Source organism: Carcharhinus amblyrhynchos, chromosome 1, assembly GCF_965287045.1.
Source record: "Carcharhinus amblyrhynchos chromosome 1, sCarAmb.v2.hapA, whole genome shotgun sequence".
In the NCBI taxonomy this organism is placed as follows: domain Eukaryota; kingdom Metazoa; phylum Chordata; class Chondrichthyes; order Carcharhiniformes; family Carcharhinidae; genus Carcharhinus; species Carcharhinus amblyrhynchos.
In genome coordinates, this window is record NC_137324.1 from 176,886,495 (window position 1) to 176,904,381 (window position 17,887).

At 38.8% G+C, this 17,887-nt stretch overlaps 1 protein-coding gene across 2 annotated transcripts in view; it reads left to right on the forward strand.

Moving 5' to 3' along the window:
- Positions 1 to 17,887, forward strand: part of rap1gds1 (RAP1, GTP-GDP dissociation stimulator 1) — an 87,785-nt gene that overhangs the window by 7,710 nt on the left and 62,188 nt on the right. For both annotated transcript variants that reach the window (XM_080195705.1, XM_080195714.1), the window contains exon 2: positions 4,111 to 4,218. In XM_080195705.1, coding sequence (XP_080051831.1) covers positions 4,111 to 4,218 — 108 coding nt within the window. The remainder of the gene's footprint in view (positions 1 to 4,110; positions 4,219 to 17,887) is intronic.

Below are 17,887 nucleotides of genomic sequence, written 5' to 3' on the forward strand. Positions count from 1 at the left end.
TTGAAGTCATTAGGTTACATTCTAGCTTCATTTGAAGCAATTTTTAACAGCGGCATCTGGCTTTTGGCTAAGGTGCAAATGAGATCAAGCCTTGGAGGAGGAGCTATGCCTACCCCAATCAGCTTGGATCATGTAGATCAAGCCCAAGACAGGAAGTGAGAGCCCTGTCTTGTCAGCTTGGATCGGGAATGTCCCAACTTGTTGAGACTCTGAATTGGACTTGATTTGATTGAATTGGAGTAGAAACAAAAAAAACACTGAGGCTGCACTGTTACATAACAATTGATCAATGCATGTTGCTACATTTCCAGTGATAATGCTACAATTTGTAATTTTTTTACAGTATTATAAATTACCAAGGAAACTGCTTGCTGACAAGTTATTCAAACCCACACAGTTCACTGTGAAGGTATTGGTGTCGTTGATAGGAACCTGGATCATTTGAAATACCAGATAATGAGAATAATTGATGTTGTTTTGCTCAGCCTACTTGTACAGTTTCAAAGGGGGTTACTTTTTCAAAGGTGGTTATGTGAGAGGAAACAAGGAATTCAAAAATGGATTTTTTTTTTAGATCAGTTGTCAAAAGGAGTAAAGAAATTGACCTTGTTATTCATTTGTCCCTTTATCCCTGCTGTTGCAGTTTCTTCATTCAGAAGAAACGTCTTTTGCAATCACAGACATCCCAAAACAGTTTGCAGTCAGTGGAGCACTTTTGGATTGTGGTCACTGTTATGTAGAAAACATGGCGGCAATTTCTGCACAGCAAGGCCCTCCAAACAATATAATGGCCAGCTAATCTATTTTATACTGTATGATGTTACTGTATTAGTATTTTTAAGAATCTCATCTTCTGTTTTGGGAAAGTACTAATTTATGGAGACATTTGCTAATTCATTAAGGTTCAAACTAATATGTAAGTGGAAGTACAGATCAAACATCTTGTGAATTGATTACAGTTCTTCTGTTCCTCACTCCAGTTCTCCAGCACTTGTACAGTGTAATCTGAAGTTATAATTTGTATTCAATGATATAATCCCTGTGAAAACCAACAACTTTTTTAAAAGATTTGAATTCTTAATGACTGGAAGGATCAGACAAGATTTCAAATTCTAAGACTTTTACTGCAATAACCAAACTAAAAACAACGTTGTCTAAATGCTAAAGTTAGCAAAATACTATGGATGCTGGAATCTGATACAAGAACTGAGAATGCTGGAGAAACAGATGGAGAGTTAACATTTTGAATCTGTCTGACTCTTCAGTTCTGATGAAATCCAACAGATTCAATGTTAATTCTTTTCTCTCCCCACAGATGCTGCCAAACTTGCTGAGTTTTTCCAGCATTCTCTGTTCTTGTCTACTGAATAGTATTTGGACAACTTGTGCTCTAAATTACAGAAACCACCCCACATTTACTTTGTAAATGACCAAAAATCCTATTCCACAGATTTACTTCATATGAGGCAGGTCATTCTGAGGAACCAGTTCAAAGCTATTCTCAGCTCCTGCTGGCTTGCTTGCTTTTTTTTTCCCAGCCAAATAACTTCTAATCGTGGAACTGACTTTCACAGTGTGGGTTACCCTGGAGGTTCCTACTAACGAAAGCTAGGTGAATCTTCAACTGCTGTTTCAATCCTCACAAACTTGGTCACTCAGTCCAAGCATGAGCTTCCATCTGTATATTGCGTGGTCAACAGTAGAAACTCATTGCCTGTCTCTCTGTGCTCGCCATCAAATCCTGACAGACTGATCATGTCTGAGGTTCAGAGATTTCAAGCCTGCAGCCCAATCCCACTGTGCCTCCCTATGGACTTCCCCTTCCCAAAACATATTTCTATGGCAGCATGAATCACTTGGGCCATATCCAGGGAGAAATGCTAATTAGCTATCCCTTACACATCCACCCCCCACTTCATTTTATCTTGAGATAGCTTAAAGTATAAACCATTTACAAAACCTGACATTCCTAACATCTCCCTGAGAGATCTGGAGACTATATAATCGAACCAGCATCAGCACAGTTCTTGCCGTTCTCTACAAGTGTGAATATTTTGCATCTTTTCAGCAAAGCCACCAAGCTTGTTCTCGAACAGAATTCGAAAAAGTTCACAAAACCTACTTCATTCGTGGAATTGAGGCCACAATTAGATCAGCCATAATCTTATTGAATGGTGGAGCAGTCTTGAGAGGATGAGTGGCCTACGCTTTTAATATTGTTACAAATGTACAAATTATAAACTTCATATTTGCAATGCCAATCATGAATGCATATTGGCCTTAGACTCCAGCTCCAGCTGCCCTTTCTTAGACAGTCACCAGACTTTGCTGCCTTTCTCTCTTACCTCCGTATGTCTTTTTGCCCTCTTCAGCATGTTGTGGTTCTGCCATTGAATGCTATTCTGCAACCAATCTTGTCTGTCATTGTCCCATAATTGACTTCCTTCTTTCTACCTTCTCCAATTCCGTTTCTGGGATTTTCTACCCCCATAATCACCTTCCATCCAACTTCACAGTATTATCTCTTTTAGTCCTTATGGTAATAGATAGCTCTTTTAAATAATTGGCATATGCGCAGTAGGCTGAATGGCCTCCTGTATTGTAAATTTTATGTTTTCCAGAATTCTTGGTGGTTACTTTTGCTTTAAATCAATTCTCATCACTTCCAAACCAGCATTGTCCCACAATTAACCCATGAATTCTCTCAATTTGCTATCTAATATCTAATCGCCCCTCCTTTTCCAGAGCCTTTGAATGTATTATTACTGCTGAATCCTCTGCAACTTCCTGTTTAAATATTTCCAGCCAGTTTCACTGATCTGGTAAAAATTAGTAACAAGATCTTTGATCTGGTGCATTATCTCGCTTGTCTTTCTCAATGAAATTCATTGGGTTGATTATGTTATTGTCCTCAATGCTACTTGTAATCAATCGCGTGATTTTGTCCTTGTTTATTTCCATCAACCAGTGAAATGCCTGTGAAGCTTTCTTCTCTCTGCAGCATAGATGCTGCTGAGCTTTTTCATGGACCCAACGTTGATTCACACCTCTGTCTAATCAACAAGTTGTCCCTCAATGATATTGTCTGTATACGCAGGTTCGCTGCCCAATTTAACTGTCTGCTACCTTTTAATCCATTAATCTCTTTACATTGTTGTCATTGTGATAGAATTTACTGTCAAAGAAATATTAAGCAAACTTGAATGCATTGTTTTTGGCTCTGCCAACAATACCTTTCCAGAAACTCCTGGCTCAAACCGAAGCTGATTATTTCAAATCTTGGTGTCGTAACTTCCAAAATCTCAACAACTCTAAAATCACTTAATTTCAGCATCACTATCTACAGTCTCCATTTGTGTCGAACCCTCATGGTTACTGAAACTCTTATTCACTTTTTTATCACTGGTTAGACTCTATATTTGCTCCAGTGGAACTTTCTTCCAAAGTCCCTTTGCCACTCCATTTCCTTCTTATTTAAACAAAATTCTGAAAAGCAAACCCTCAGCCAAGTCTTCAGTCACCACATAGAATTTCTACTTTAGCCTTGTCCAATGGTATTTTACTGAGTGCTAAATAAATGAGTTGTAATTACATGAATGATGCCTTATGTTCACAGTTCATGTTCTAAACTAAAGGACTACCATTTGAAAATCACACTGTACATATGGTTTGTTGATATGCCATCATCTTAAAAATGAAATTGATCAAAAATAATCAGTGCAGTTTTACTTCTACCATTAGCAAGCAGAGATGAAACAAATCAATGGCCTGCAAAGAGTATTTGAACAGATGCTGATGCAAACAGAAAAGGATGTGTCACAAAATATAGTGCAGAAAGACCGCAAAAGTAGAAACGTTCAAGCTCTATGATTCTAATCCCCGATATTTAAAGACTGGTTTTGTATGATTCATCCTTGAACAGGAAAATCTATTGTGGAATATTGCTACCATTTGAATATTGTCTATTGTTAATTAACATTGTCAGGGGGGAAAAGCCAAATAACCAGGGTAGTTTTTTTCAGATTTCATCAACATCAATTCATTTAGTTTCTCTATCGATAAGCAAGCTTTGATAAAATATATAAAAGGATTTGTTGCTTTTTCTCGTAGATAATCTAAATGATGCCCTACAAAAACTGAAGCTGACTGCTGCTGATGGCACATCAGATAACGTAGAAGGATGTCTTGACTGCTTACTCCAAGCCCTGGCTCAGAACAGTGAGTGGATTATAATATATATTGATTATACTAAGTACTGTAGCTGAATGGTTTTAAGAAACATTGCAGGTTGAAGCTGTCCAAAAGCTGGATATGCCATGGCTAACAGCTGAGTATCTTTGTCAGTCATGATCTCTGTACTCTAAATTTTCATATTAGTGTTGTTCGTAGCTTAGTCTTTTAAAAAATGATTTAGTGTTGCCTTAATGCAGAGGTTAATAAGTAGGTTCATGTCTGGTCATCTCTATGGCAGGCTTTCATCTTGATTCTGGTTCAGGTGGCATTGAAATTAGTTTATTAGTTACTTCTTTCAGGAAAAATCTAGGGCACTTGATTCTGCCAATGCAACCTGATCAGCTCTTATGGCAGTTGTCTTGAAGTATGGTTTATAGCCTATGGAGAGAGTGCTTTTCGCCATCTGTTTTCTAGCCCTCGCTTTCTTTTCCTTGAATGTTAAATTTGATGGAATAGAAATGGATTTTTTTTTGTTTCTGGGTGGAATGTAAGTGATGCTAACGAGATAACATCTGTTGCTCATCCCTTATTACCCTTGAGAGCATGGCAGTGAGCTGCCCTGTTGAACTGCTGCAGTCCATCTGATGTTGGTACAAATGTCAGAGAGTGATTTCTAAGTTTTTGATCCAGCAACAGTGAAGGAATGCTGAAATGGTTCTAAAATAGGGTGATGTCTGCTTGAAGGGAAACTTGTAGGTGATTGTGTTTCCATGCATCTGGCCTTCTAGGTGCTTTGGAAGGTGCATTGAAGAAGGCTTTGTGAATTGTTGCAGTGCACTTTGTTGATAGTGCACACTATTGCCATTGTGCTGATGGTCAGCTGGGGTGCTGAGGTTTTTGTGTTGTTGGACCCCCACTCATCCAAGTGCGGCAAATATTTCACGCTCCTGATTTGTACTTGTAGATTTTGGGCAGATTGTTTTGGGCAATGAGTTACTAACCATGTAATTATCAGCTTTTGACCTGCTGTTGCATGACTGGTCCAATTCAGTTTCTGATCAGTGGTGACCCTGAGATTGTTGATAGTGTGGGATTTGGTGCACATACATTTTTTTCAATTCCTCTGATATGTCCCTTAAAGTTACTAATTTTTAAACTTGCCATTTTTTTAAGAATAATCAAACATTCAGGAATCAGTTGTCATTAGCATCAAAACATTGTGGTTTCTGTCATGCCTACCTATATCCTGTAAATCCATGTATGAGAAAAATTTATGAATATATAAAAATGTCAGATGGGAAAAGACCAGTTGATTCATTAAAAACAGCCCATACCAAGATATCTGGACTGTCCTGGTGAAACACTTGTTCACCATCCCCCACTATTCCTCAGCCATGTAATCTCCTGGGATAGAGTCAGAGGTTTACAGCAGGAAAACAGGCCCTTCGGCCCAACTTGTCCATGCTGCCCTTTTTTTTAAAACCCCTAAGCTAATCCCAATTGCCTGCATTTGGGTCATATCCCTCTATACCCATGTAACTATCTAAATGTATTTTAAAAGACAAAATTGTACCTGCCTCTACTACTGTGTCTGGCATCTTGTTCCTGATACTCACCACCCTCTGTATGAAAAAATTACCTCTCTGGACACTTAGGTATCTCTCTCTCTCGCCTTAAACCTATGCCCTCTAGTTTTAGACTCCCCTACCTTGGGAAAAGATATTGACTGTCTAGCTGATCTGTTCCCCTCATTATTTTATAGACCTCGATAAGATCACCCCTCAGCATCCTACGCTCCAAAGAGAAAAGTCCCAGTCTATCCAGCCTCTCTTTATTACTCAATCCACCAAGTCCCGGAAGCATCCTAGTAAATCTTTTCTGCACTCTTTCTAGTTTAATAATATCCTTTCTATAATAGGGTGACCAGAATTGCACACAGTTTTCCAAGTGTGGCCTTACCAGTGTCTTGTACAACTTCAAGACATTCCAACTCCTGTATTCAGTTTTCTGACCGATGAAACCAAGCATGCCAAATGCCTTCTTCACCACTCTGTCCACCTGTGACTCCACTTTCAAGGAGGTATGAACATGTATCCCTAGGTCTCTTTGTTCTGTAACACTTCCCAAAGCCCTACCATCAATTAAGTCCCGTCCTGGTTCAATCTAACAAAATGCATCACCTCACATTATCTATCTAAATTAAACTCCATCTGCCATTTATCAGCTCACTGGCCCAATTGATCAAGATCCCGTTGCAATCGGAGATAACTTTCTTCTCTGTCCGCTATGCCACCAAGCTTAAGTCATCTGCAAACTTACAAACCATGCCTCCTATATTCTCATCCAAAGGGATGAGGGGAAAAAAAAGCAAAGTGGGAAATAAGTTCCTCTTTGTCCATTAGATGGCCGGCATACTGCCTTTCTTTCGATTTTAACGTCAGATATACCCTTTGCTTCTTTCTTACTCCCTACCCTGGATCAGAATTTTGTCATTTTGAGGTATTCTATTTTAAGACTGTTCTATTTTAAAACTGTAACTTAACATAATGAAAATGTGGTATATGTTTCCTTGAATATTTTTAACATTTATTACTTTACCCATATCCTCCATGCCCCACTCCCCATCCAATTCCTTTCCATTTTGTCATAGTTCATATTTTGGCTTTACCATTACCTACTGGTTCTCAGATCCATCTTCTGTGGTGCCAATCAAACTCCTAGCTTCTTGAGTGACCCCTCTGAATGTAACCTTTTTTTAGTTGCTGACAGCATCCCAAAAACATGGTGTATTACAAGCCTCTTTTTCTATTCATATGTGCCAACCACAGATGTTTTGATTCCTCCAAGCAGCATTTTGTGTCTCCAACCATTGTCCTCATTTACTCCAATCTGCAGGTGTTGCAGCATCTGTTCCTACAGAGACCTTTTTTTACAATATGTGAATTTTACAATGTGATGAATATGTGCAGATATTGTAGCATCTGTTCCTACCAAGACCAATTTTTTTACGCTGTGATTAGTATCTATTTTATAGTTTATCATAGCATTTTAGAGTAACTTCGTGTATTATACTTTAAAGAGTGGGACCATGTTGACTTGAGGGGCTAGCAGCTAGATAGCTCCTAAAATAGCAGCTGGGCTTGGTTAATGGGAGAGCTGGAGACATAATGTCTACACTTCCTGCAAAGCAGTAAAGAACAATGCTTTACTTTGGGGGTTAGAGACAAATTATTTTAAAAACATTCAGTGAAGCCTGAAAGGCTAGGTTGTCATGGAGATGAGTGCAGGTTCCCTGATTTCGATGTATCAGGCTGTTTGGTATAGTTAGGGCTCAGGAGAAATCCTTGAAGCCTGAGAAGGTGCTGGAAGGACATTGGTTCAGTGATGGAAACAGTTTAGAGAAGCCATTTATAGCTCAACGCAGCAGGGAGGTGAATTTGGAGAAACCCAGGGGCAGTGTTGGCTAAGTGAAGCAGACAGTTGGAAATGAGCCATGTGGGAGTATAGCTTTGTGAATCATGGACTGAGGTTTCAGGAGATGAGATGAGCAGTCGTTGAAGCAGCCTTGAGTCAGCAGATTTTAAGGGAATTCAGAGGCTAGATCTTTGACAATGAGGAGTTGAATTCCCTCATGGGGGAGGCTGTTTTGAACGAGGTTTTATGTCTTTCGGTCTCTGTTTGACTAGGTTACTAAGAAATCTATCATATCTGTATGTGTGTGCAGTTTTGGGCGCCGTACTTACGCAAGGATATTTTGGCCTTGGAGGGAGTGCAGAGGAGGTTTACTAGGCTGATGCCGGGGTTGAGCTATGAGGAGAGGCTGAATAAACTAGGCTTGTACTCGTTAGAGTTTAGAAGAATGAGGGGAGATCTCATTGAGACGTATAAGATGATGAATGGGATGGATAGGATAGAGGTGGAGAGACTCTTCCCGCTCAGAAAGGACAGTAGGACTAGGGGGCACAGCCTCAAGATAAAGGGGGGGCGGTTTAGAACGGAGTTGAGGAGGAACTTCTTCACTCAAAGGGTGGTGAATCTCTGGAATTCTCTGCCTGTTGAAGTGGTGGAGGCTACCTCGCTAAATATTTTTAAGAAGAGGGTTGATGGGTTTTTGATGAGAGAGGGGATTAAGGGTTATGGGGAGAGGGCGGGAATGTGGAACTGAGCCACGACAGATCAGCCATGATCTTATTGAATGGCGGGGCAGGCTCGAAGGGCCAGATGGCCTACTCCTGCTCCTATTTCTTATGTTCTTATATAATGTGTTTGACCACAAGTTTGCTTGTTAATTTATATTTCCTTCTGTGAGGTAGGTATTGTAAATTGTTTTACTTTACTGACTGTATAGTAAAGTTAATTTTGTTTATTTAAAACCATGGACTCTTGTAAGTTTTATTCTTCTGGTGATTAACTGGTATTTTATATTTCGTCTACTATAAACAAAAAGTACTGGTCCTTAATCAGATTGGTAACAAATGTACACAGCAGGTAATCTTTACCTGGAGTCAAGTGGCCCCAGATCAGTTTCCAAACCACTTTAAAATTGCAAACCTATTTTACTTTGAACAATGCTGCTATGAAAGTTTTTCAGTGATATTATTGTAGTCATCTAGAAGCAAGGAGGTCCTCCCAAATTCTTCTGTTTTCTTTCTTAACATATGACTTTTTGTTATGTTTTATGATGTATAGTACCAGATAATAAAGGTCTTGGAAAATATTCAACTCCTGAGGGTTTCTCGTCCGATACAGGAGTTCAAGCCTTGACCTAGATCAATAAAAGTTGAACTTCAAAGTTCATCTTGGCAGTATCAGGTGTGAACATCCTAAGAGATTTTGTTGTTCATGTATAATGCTGCGTATAAAACTTTAACTTTGGAAAATTGTTTTCTGCTAATCTTAAGAATTTGGAGAAATAATCTGATGATCTTTCTCTGCACCCTTGCTGTGACACCACTATATTCTGCACCCTCTCCTTTCGTTCTCCCCTATGTACTCTATGAATGGTATGTTTTGTCTGTGTAGCACGCAAAAATCAATTATTTTTACTGTATCCTTATACATGTGACAAAGCAAATCATAGAATAATTTGTGGGGAAATGCCTATGGATTGTGATCTAGCCATACTTAAACCAGTCAAATGTATCTCTATGAAATTACTGAAATGATCTAACAAATGACCATCTAAGTTCATTCTAGATTAATGAATGTAGGTTTGTCATTGCAATATTGATCAGATGAATACAAGAATAGCATTGTGGAGGTCAAATCAAGATTTTCTTCCATGTGTTGATTACTGAAGCTTTATCAATCCAAAATTTTCCATTTAATTGGTTTGACCCTGTTGTTCCTTGTCTTGCTCTCAATTTGAAGTCACTTTCCAGATATGTCTTTTCTGTATGGTTCTGTACTATCTTGTATCAAATGTCCAATGTCTCCATTCAAGACCAGAAAACTTTGTTCCAGTTCTTACTGATCATTCAGCTGCTAAAATGCTGCCTCCAAAGCCTTAGGCTCAGTTTGGCCATAGCCAAAAATTGAACACGAGTCGGGGGAGCTTCTGTGGGAGTTGATCATTTTAATTTTGCGGCCCTACATCTTTCTTATTTGTTAAAGGGATGTGGGCTTTGCTGGCAAGGCCAGCACTCAGTATGGCTCCTGCTCTGCCCAAGACCACAAAGAACGACAAAAGGTCATGAATGTAGCCCAGTGCATCACGCATACCAGTTTCCCGTCCGATGACTCTGCCTACAGTTCCCGCTAACTCGGCAAAGCAGCCAGCATAATTAAGGACCCCGCACACCCTGGACGTTCTCTCTTCCACTTTCTTCTGTCGGGAAAAAGATTCAAAAGAATGAGGTCACTTACCAACCAACTCGAAAACAGCTTTTTCCCTGCTGCTGTCAGACTTTTGAATGGACTTACTTTGCATTAAGTTGATCTTTCTCCACACCCTAGCTATGACTGTAACACCACATTCTGCACACTCTCATTTCCTTCTGTATGAATGGTATGCTTTGTCGGCATAGCGCGCAAGAAACAATACTTTTCACTGTATGTTAATACATGTGACAATAATAAATCAAATCAAAAATTGTCCTTGAGTGGGTTGTAATGATGAATCATTGAAGTCCATGTAGTGTAGGTACACCCAGAGTGCTATTGTGGAGGGAGTTCTAGGATTTTGACTCAGCAACCGTGAAAGAGCGGCAAAATAGTTCCAAGATGGGATGGTCAGTGGCTTGGCGGGGAGCTCCTAGGTGATGGTGTTGCAATTTATTTGCTGCCCATGTGGGTTTGGAAGATGAAGCCTATATGTCCTTAAATTTCAGCCAGTTTTGTCAGGATTAACTCTGGGAAGGAACGCTTTCCCTTGTAGGTGTTTGGAGGAAATTATCATTTGACATATATACTTTCATATATTCTTCCTCTGTTTCAGGCTGTTAGATTTTCTGCATCTCATCCTTGTTGAAGTATTTGAAAGAATTTCTTACTGTTCATTTTGACACCTACTACTGTGTTCTTTTTAGATTTCTTTCCTTTACTGATCATAATGTGTTTCTTCATTCTGTTGAATCTTAACTCCTTGCTTTTCCTATCAGGACTTTGAGATTATTTTTCCCTTACCTGGATTTGTCAATCTGTTTAAGGTTATTCCTAAACCAAATTTAATTTTAATTTCTCCTGCATGTGCGTGATCATACTAATTTTTCTTTTCCTGTTGTTCTTGTAAAATTTGGAAGTACCTTATTTTATGATTGTGAATTTAAGTTCTGGCCTTATCATTCAGAAATGTGCAGGTTAAGTGCATTGGCTATGTTAAATTGCCCCTTAGTCTTCCGGAATGCGAAGGTTACAGAGATTAGCAGAATAAATGTGTTGGGTTATGGGACAGAGCCTAGGTGGGATTGTTGTTGGGCCAAATGGCTGGCTTCTGCACTATAGGGTTTCTATACAAATAATGCTTGGCTTAAAGTGAATTTAACTGCAGAGTTGCTGATGAACTCCAAAACTGCTGATGAATTACAAACTGGTATGCTTGCTACTGATCTTATTTCCAAATTTGTTGAGACTTGCAATTCGGGCTTTGCAACACCACAAGAAACAAGGTGACTGCTGCAATTTCAAATATTGATTTTCAAGTCCTACAATGTACTCAATTTTAATGCACCCAAAATTAGAATTTTTGAAACTGATTCAATAACCTGGTTCAATAACCAATGGGAAAGATGAAAAGGATGGCATAGTAGAGCCTTGCATGTAAGAGTAAAAGTCATGATGTTGTAAAATGTGCTTTGAGGCCAGTGGCGTATGCCACTAACATTTATCTCACTGCAGTGGGAATGTGTGGAAAGATACTCGAGAATTAGTGATGGCGGGGAAATTAAAAGTTGTTCAAAAGTTTCTTTGAGACAAATAGATCAAGATCTGGTTGTTTCTCCTACTGGCTGTTTTGAGCTACTATTAAAAACAGCATGTTTTTGTTGAAGTTAAAATTGACATTGAATGACTTCCGGGAGCAATCCCATGTTGCAACTTCAGAATTAAGAAAAATCTTTGGCATCGAGATAATAATGCAACTTTGAATATTGAGGACTGCAACGTCAACACTGCAATAGATAGCCAACTTAATGTGTTAGAATCTCTGGAGTGGTCTTGAACCCACGACTTTTTGACTCAGTTGAAAGTAAGTTGATGTAAGGGGTTGGAGAAATTGGAGTGCCAGCAACCAGAGTGGGAGCTGATTTCTCTATTTTACTTTTTTTGTTTGGTGACATACTTTACAGTGAGTATGCTTCAAGAAGTAATTAATGCTGTAGGGCACCAAGTCATTTTTAAACACTGTCTCTTGCCAACACAAGATGGCCACTGATGCACCTGTCTGCATGTGGACTGACACCACATGTGCAGAAAATCAATGACACTGAACCCCAATGTGTGATTTTGATTTATGCCCAGAATGGGGGAGAAGGAATGGGAGACAGCGATGGATTATTGAATACTCTGAGTATTTGCATAATCTGTACCAGGACAATGCATATGGTGTCTGTGAGGGAATATAAACCTGCATTCTTTCTTTGTTTTTGTTTATTTATCAGCATCTTGTGATGTGTAAGAGGGCAGATTGCTACTGCATTGCTGAAGGGAATCGGATGAAAATTATAATTCCAAAAGAGATTTAAACTAAAATCGGGCAACTTGAATTTGAATGGCTGCAAGTACAGAAGATCCCTTAGGAGTGTGATGTACACAGACATCACCAGCAAATGGAACCAGTTGCTCGCAATGACTTTACGCTGGTACAGCTGCACACGCACAGCTTTGGCAGCAAAAGCAGCCTTTTAAATCATTAGTATTATGGAATTGCATTGTGGTTAGATGTTTTAACTTCCTTTGTCAAATAAAGGAATAATAAGGAAAATAAAAGTTGGAGAGGAGAACATTAGTGTTATGATTTAGAGCATTGCTTTAGCAACTTGTTTCTCATTCAGTATAGATTAGCGGGATGAAATCTTTACCCCTTTTCATTGAAGTTGATCTTAATCAATTGGATGCCGTATTACCCATCAGTTTATCCCAGTTGTATTTCTCAGACCAGAGCAATGCCTGAGGTGGGAAATGAAGCAGTTAAGTTTGTGAATTAGCAATAAATTGGGGTTATTCTGCCGCATCTATGCTGTATGTGACCAAGAAGCTTTCAGTATTGACCTTTGTGTTTCAATCCATGAAATTTGTTCACTTTTGTTGTAGGTAAAATAATACTTCTGAGATTGTTAGTGAGTCAAAATACAATGGTTTTTATTTCAGAACGCTATCAAACCCACTGTTGTAAAATCACAATTAGAGAAAGAACTAAAATATTAAACAACAAAAACAAAAACACCCCAACCACTTCATTAAACACACACACACACACACATGGAAGCTTCCAACATTCATCCCACATTATCCTTTATTCAAATCCAACATTCTAAACTGGGATGAAAATAAAACATTGAAAGAAACAAAGAAAACAAACTAAGACAGTTGCCTTCATTCTTCTTTCTTCCAAACTGTAATTAAACTCAAAACAGAAGTAAATTCAGGAAATCTTATACTTAAAGTTTAACAGTTCTAACACTTCCTCGGCCCTTTTGAAGTTAAAAAATGTGTAAAGCATTGCATTAATTGCCCACAATAAATACTCCACAAGAACAAACAACTCCTGCTCTCAATCTAATACAACAACAACAACCACTTGCATTCAATAAGCAACCAGATCCCACAAACACACTGAAATACAAAACCTAAGATTCCTCCTCAGGGTTTCTCAACTGGTCCGTCTTTAATTCCAAATGCACATTCTACTAATTCATCATAGATCTGCGTACTAAGAATTCCCATTTTAAGGATCTTTTGGTGAACTGGTGACAGCCCGTCTTTAAATGCTTATAAAAAGGCTATCTGTTCGGTTAGGTACGGGCACTCCCGAGCGTTCTTGGTACACTCTAAAGAGTTGCTCCTCAAATTCAGAAGCTTCTTAAAAATTTGGTTTCTCTTTTCTAGTTCTCTATTGCGTAATTCCAACATTTTGATTTTTGCTTTGTCACCAGCCCATTTCTTACCCAAGACTGACACATGTTCAATTAATCCAGCCAATTGGTGAACCAAGTGAACTCCAATTTTCTTAGTTCTGTTTTTCTTTTTGTTTTCCAACCATTTTTGTTGGTCTAACGGATGAGATGAGTTCCAGCCCCCTTTTCTAATCTGTTTAGTGAATTTGTCCCTCAGTTATATATTCATTCATCAGGGATCCTGAGGGTCCCCACTGTCATTGTGATCCCACCAAAGCACAGATAAGTTTATACTCACCATCTGGAGTCTTCTATTCCCCCACCTCGCTCTCCCACTCCTAGGCTGCTCTTATCAGAGTCCGGTAACACCTGTCAGGGGTGATCAGTGTACTCTGTACCACTGCTTACACTTGTAAACTTACACTATTAAGCTTACACTATTAAACTTTAGCTTAAGCCTGCTTTTCCTTCAACTCCGGTGATCACTGACAGTCTCTTTCATACTCACATCTGAATATCACACTCCAGGCATCTTTCTCCAGTCTTTTACACCACTTCAAATTCCTGGCCACACTATCTGTCTCTCAGCCTAGACTCGCAGCACAGATGATTCCCCACTGTAGGTAGACTCACCCTATGAAGTTCGGTGATCTATTCCAGTACCCAGATTGTGGCCATTCAACCTAAGCCTGCAACAGATCCCGGGTTTTGTCACCAAATGTTGTAGGTAAAATAATATCTCAAAGACTGTTAGTGAGTCAAAATATAGTGGTTTTATTTCAAAACTCTGGCGTTTATTCCAGAAGTTTGGTAGCCCCTGCTTCTTCCAAAATTCTGGAATAAACGCCAGAGTTTTGAAATAAAACCACAGTATTTTGACTCACTAACAGTCTGCGAGGTATTATTTTACCTACAACACTAAGTATGAAATTTGCCAAGGAGCAGAAGATAACAAGTATGCTTTTTTTTAACCAAACCAAAGGGCAAGGTTGTGTTGACTTGGCACATCAGAAATCATCAGTTAACTGCCTTGAAGGAAACACGTGAAGCTCCTAATCATTGGGAAAGAGCAATTAAGAATTCACAAAAGCAAGAATATTGGAATGTTCAGAAAGATGAGACAAAGCTGCAAAAAGCTGCTTCTTATGCCTAGTGTACTGCTTAATTGCATGTTTGCAGTTTTAATAATTAGTAACAATTGAAATATAGACACTTTTAGAAATACAAGCTGGAGAGCAGCTTTATAATGTAATACTTTAAATTTAATTATGTTTGGCTATGATTGCTGTACCATTCACTTAATGACCACTATGCAAAGGCTTTCATTCCGCTAATTCAATTTTAACGCAAAAACAGCATCTTTAAGTGGTATAGTAATGCATTTGTTAGTGTGTAGTATCAACCTACACTGAATATTGTACTGCATTACAGCAAATAATCTAGAAGTAACAATTGAAATGCACTATAGAGCAATCAAATTGAATGACTGAAATGTTGTTAATGTATTCTATTGTAACTTGTTACCCCCTCATACTTGAAAATTATGCAACTTCAAGATTGAAGTTTCTTGTTTTATCTGTGATCGTTCAAAGTGTGCCTGTGCACCAATAGTTTTTTTTCTTAGGATAATGCCTCCTTTATTTGCAATAATGCACGACTGTTTTTTTTAAATAAATAGCTAGAGCCCAACATTCTGTTGTCCAGCAATTGTGGCACTCCCAAATATCACAGGGTAAATAAGCAATTTGTGGATTCTAAAATCTCAGTTAATGGTTGGGCCTGTAGACTCCAGTGCTTATTAATGATTAAATCCTCATGTTTCCCACTGTATCTGTGTAATGGCTGAACGCAGCTGAACAAATTGAAAGCCTCCCTTGAAGGAATACTCCATTAACACACTGGTAAAGATGCCACTGGCTATATCAGTGAATGGTTCTCTTGCAGAGCAAGAAGGTCTGGGTTCAATTGCAGGTGTTAATGAAGCTAGCTGTCTCAGCCATGTTGTATAAATACTGCAGTTGAGGAAGGGAAACATATTAACATTGGCAATTCTGAACCCGTTATAGCCAGAAATCTTGCCTGTCTGAAGCCCTTGACGTTGGTGACCACACAGTGAATTTCTTCACTTAAGGTGGTGAATCTTTAAAATTCTCTACCCAAGAGGCTGTTCAAGACAAAAATCAGTATTTCTGGATACCAGTGAAATCAAGGAATGTGGGGATAGTTTGTGGAAAATGACAGAGGTCGATAATCAGCCATGAACTGTTTGATTGGTGAAACAGGCTGAATGGCCTACTCCTGGGTGGGATTTTTTTCCCCTTCAGTGGCATGTTTGGTAGCAGTGGGAAGTGGTGCACTGCTTGCTGGTGGCAGGATCTTCTGATCCCACCGTTGTCAGTGTTGTTTCCCATTGAATGCACCCCTTGCTGCCCGGAAACCTGTGGCGGGGGTATGCTGTCAGCGGGGCCATAAGATCCAGTCAGAGTGAACACCAGAAAGATTTTGGGGTGTGTGTACTTTTATCATTGTGGAGTCGAAATCGTATGATTTCCTACTAACAGCACTTTGGTAGTGCTGACTGCAACAGTTCAAGAATGCTGCTCACCAGTATCTTATCAGACAATTAGGGATAGACAATAAATGCTGACCTTGCCATTGACACTCATCCCATGAATTAATGAATAAGGTTCTGCTGCAGTGTATCCAAAGTTTAATAGTGTAATGAGATTCAATTTCTACATTCACACAAGAAGAATGACCACTGGAGCAATATACAAGGCAATTCGGCACCTATAGACCTGTACCTGGGTACTGTGCTTTTAAGAGATGGGGAGAAGAGGAATAAAATTATGCCTATTGTTAGAATGTAACCAATGATAATATTAGATCTGTTGTAGTGTGACCGATGGTAACATGCTGCAAAGGTCAGTTGATCTAGTAAACTATGTAACCAGTGACAAAATGATAGGGTGGTCTGCTGACCAGCTAAATCCACATGAATAAGAAGCTGCTGGAGATTGAAAGAGCTTGGAATGGCCCAGGGTAAGGCCTCAAGTGTTGGGAGTAATGAAGTTTCTTTATTAAACCTTTGTCTTTGATTTATTTGTTGGAGTAAGTCTTGTTCTATTTTACTGCCTACAACTGAAGAGTTCCTTCTGATGGATCAACATCCATGGTGGCTGCCTTGACACTTGTAATATTTTAGATTATAGGGTGCCCTCCAGGAGCAAACTAAAGTTTTTCCAATAATGCCTGCTACAGTTTTCTGAATTTTCTTTGGCAACACGTGCAGTCTAGTCATTTAAGGCTATTGTTTTGGGTCAGACTTCCCTGGTGTAGACTGCTGCTAAGAACTTTTGAGTAATTTAAACATTGAACTGTTGCACTCATAAATCTTACACAACCTTTATTGCATCTGTGTCAGTGCATTAAAAATTACCAAGTCAAGAAGTGATCTGTATTCCTTTCTGGTATTTCATTAGTCCAGTCTAACTTGTCAAATGATGCCACTGAGAGAAACTACCTACCTAGCTAGCTGTTGCAAATCTATGTCCTTGTGTCTGCAGCGCCCAGAGAAGGCATGAACTCTGGATTAAACAAACCAGCACGTTAATATCTAAATCAGTTTAAAACTAACTGCAAAGGACAACTAGTTGCATATATGTTTCTCCTCACCCCTTTCAATAGTTCTAATGGTGTTCTCTATCCGGATGTACAAATATACGGTATATTCTTAAACTGTTTAACTCCTATTGAAATTATGTTAAAAAAAATGCTGTTTTATTTAAAATGATTTAATTCAAATTACTGGTGATGCAGTGAAAAGCTGAAACTTGATAGCAATAGATTGTTGCGGCTAGTTATCGATTTCTGGTTTCTAGAACCAGGAACATTTCCTTTTAATGATACAGCCTTTTCCAAGAGATGTAAGTTGATGGATGCAAAAGATTCCAGTCAATTGAATCCTCAGTTGTTACATTTATATTAAATTACATTTCTGTATATAATCCTAATTGCTTAACTATCTCACTTAAACAGACTCTATGGATCCCTTAAAATGGTAAAAATAGCTCAAATTTATTGCAATAACATGAATTGCCTGTTTGATTCCCTGACCAGTTGCTGCTGGAAAAAAATTGTTGCAACTTGTGTTGTTTTCTTCC